General features: G+C 28.6%; 1 protein-coding gene across 1 annotated transcript in view; it reads left to right on the top strand.

The window, feature by feature from the left end:
* Positions 1 to 3,395, top strand: part of LOC108760049 (fatty acyl-CoA reductase 1) — a gene marked incomplete at its 3' end in the record, with an annotated part of 13,400 nt that overhangs the window by 7,114 nt on the left and 2,891 nt on the right. Inside the window, exon 5 of the mRNA XM_018505829.1 lies at positions 1,817 to 2,021. Coding sequence (XP_018361331.1) covers positions 1,817 to 2,021 — 205 coding nt within the window. The remainder of the gene's footprint in view (positions 1 to 1,816; positions 2,022 to 3,395) is intronic.

Below are 3,395 nucleotides of genomic sequence, written 5' to 3'. Positions count from 1 at the left end.
TACATTTTGCTATTTACCCAGACGAAATATTTTACTATTATGTATTGTTATTATTTTTATAATATTTCTAAACTATAAATGGCATATACATTGTTATTATTAAAAGAAATTTGGTATATTTTTATTAATTTGGTATAAGAATACGCAAATTAAAAAAAATGTAACAATTTTGCATACAATTATTAAATTTTGTATTGCTTACTCTTAATGATAAATTCTCTTAATAACTTATCTTTAATAATAATAATCACAAAATGCAACTTTAAATAAAATCATTAAAAAAATATCCTTTAAACCAGATATATTAATTTATTTTTCAAAAAATGGAAATTGCTAACACACAAATTAATAAAATAATTAAAAAATTTACGTAATTCATAAAATAGTGAAAAGAATTTAAGTTTAATTGCAAACCATAGAAGAAATTGAAAAAACATTTATTATGATTATCGAGACCGAGAGTCTCGATTCAAGACCGAGACCGAGACGAGATTGTCATTGTCGAGACCAAGCCGATACCAAGACGAGACTAAAAATTTCGAGACTAAATCGAGACCGAGACGAAATTTGAACTAGTCTCGTCTCGTCTCGGCGAGACCGCATCACTACACACGGTCCTGTAATATATTATATTGAAAAATAAAATTTCATTTGGCACAAAAAATGGTAAATATGGCAAAAAATGCTGTTTTTGGCTCATAATTGGAAAAATACTATTAAGAATCAATAATTACTATTGGTATTCTAGTAGTTACTACTGAGACTCCAGTGGTTATTACTGAGACTCCAGTAGTTACTATTGAGGCTCCAATAGTTACTATTATGACTCCAATAGTTTGAACTTCGGAGAACCTGAACATAATTATTATAATAACGCTAGAATCAAGGAAAAATTGATACATAAATAAAGTATGTAAAATAAATAAAAATCATTATTTGTGCATCATTATAAAATCACTGTCAGTTATGTTTTAATTATTTATTTATGAAATTGATTCCAAATTGGATCAAACACGGATAGTATTGTACCATGAAACGTTAATTAGATTATATTTTTCATTATAACATTTGTTATCATGAGATACACGACGTATGATGGAATGAAGGAAACGGTACCAAGATGATAAATGTTATAATGAAAAATATATTCTAATTAACGTTTTATGGTGCAATATTATTCGCATTTGATCCAATTTGGAATTAATTTCATAAATAAATTATTGAACCGTAACTAATAGTGATTTTTTTATAACGGTGCGAATAAGGATTTTATTCACCTTTATATCAATGTACCAATTTTTCTTTAGGTCTGGCGTTATTATAATGATTATTTTTTATTTTTACGAAGAAAAATACATAAGAAAACATAGAAATAAAATAATCCCCGAGTGGTCGCGCAAAACCTTCGAAAATTTATGTATAATATATATACTACTTCTTTTTATTGATCAATAGTAACTATTGACAACAGTAATTATTGACCAACAGTTATTATTGACCAACAGTAACTATTTACCAACAGTAACTATTGACCAACAGTAACTATTGGCCAACAGTAACTATTGGCCAACAGTACTAACTATTAGCCAAATTACTATTGGCCATTTTATTATTTATTAATATTTTTTTCCGTAAGGGAATACTCGATTTATCTCAAAAATTTGACATGATGGACATCTTTCGCTGACAGATTTGAATTTAGCGACCTTGAATCTATTAAGAAATGCTAGCCCTACTTGCTGACGACAAATAACATCAACTTGTTTGCTGGGTGATAATGTATTAAGAATGATTTTACAATTGTGTCTCATCCTAGTAACGTCAACGTTGCAAGAACCTATTCCAGGATGGATAGATAACGTTTATGGTCCAATAGGACTTTATATTGGCGCTGGAAAAGGAATAATACGAGTAGCATATGTAAATGAAACTAGTAGGATAGATGGAGTACCAGTAGACATTGTCATCAAAGTTGTAATAATCGTAACTTGGAAGGTAGGATTAACCACGTATGATCACAGGTATATATGCTTGCATTCTTAACTTTATTAAATTATAAATGTACTGTAAAACTTTTTTCTCTATTTAAAAATATATGAATCCGTGTTTACAATACAGTCGACTCCATTAATTCTGTTATATATTAAAAGACTATTATATAATTGTTATATTTTCTCTAGTTTCATCAAAGAGATTACATTCAAAAGAGTTGAAAACCAATTCTTAAATAAAGAATGACTGCAAAAAATGCCTGTTTTTCGATCCTTGATTTTGGAATTGAATTTTATGCTATTTTATGCTAAATGATAGCTTATTATGAGACATTAATCACAAAATGTTTTACGTTAAGCATACATACATTTGAATTCAAAAATATAAAGAATCAAAGAGGTCGTCAATTAACTACTAAAAAAATATAATACTAACAACATTTTACAGCACGAATTTTTGTTGAATTTTTCCAAATGTCGGTATCTACAGGTTGTTTGAGTTGCTGATTACGAATTTGATATCAGATTTTAAAAATTAAAGATGGAGGAGATAATATAGCGGACACAAACACTAGAACCATCATTTACTTCTATGGAAACTGTAATGCTGTGGTTTCTTTGGCTCGCTGACTACGAATTTTCTACGAATTCACATTTTGAAAAATAATCATTGACAATTTTTGAGTAGAAAAAGCATTCTTTTGATTGCTTTTTTATAAAATAGGCCAAATTCAAGTTGGTAACGCATAAAGGATAACGTAATAATTTTACTTGATATATTTAGAAGCTTTTTCACTGCGGACATTTTAATCTTACCTCTTCGGCAAGATAACTTTTTTATATCTTATCATCGAAAAAGGTAAAAGTAAATCTGATAGAAAATTCACAATTTGCTAAAAAAAGAACCACAATATAATAATTTACATAAAAGTAGATGATTGTTCCAGTATTCGAGTCGACCATATCATATGCGCCGTCTTGAATTTTTAAAATCCCACATCGGATTCAACAATTCAAAGAACCCATAAATAACGACTTTCAAAAAAATTCAATAAAAATTTATGCTATAAAGCGTTGTTAGTGTCATATTTTCTTAATAATTGGTGACTCCTTTGACGCTCTATATTTCTAAAACTAATCGCATGCTCAACGAAAACTTCTTTATGATTAATGCTTCATCATGAGCTATCATTTAACCAGGAAATGGAAGTAACTCGTTACTTGTAACGAAGTTACAGTTACAAGTTACTTTTTTGGTAACTTTACTAGTAACTGCGTTACTTTTTTTCTTTGGTAACTGTAACGGTAACGAAGTTACATTTTTTTGGTAACGGTAACGAATTTTACAGTTACGTTTATCGTTACTTTGCACATGATTGGACACGATACGACATAAGCCACTTG

The sequence above is a fragment of the Trachymyrmex cornetzi genome, unplaced genomic scaffold (genome assembly GCF_001594075.2).
Source record: "Trachymyrmex cornetzi isolate Tcor2-1 unplaced genomic scaffold, Tcor1.1 scaffold2134, whole genome shotgun sequence".
Lineage (NCBI taxonomy): Eukaryota > Metazoa > Arthropoda > Insecta > Hymenoptera > Formicidae > Trachymyrmex > Trachymyrmex cornetzi.
Note: the sequence above shows the minus strand (reverse complement) of the source record. Positions and strands in the feature narration are given on the sequence as shown.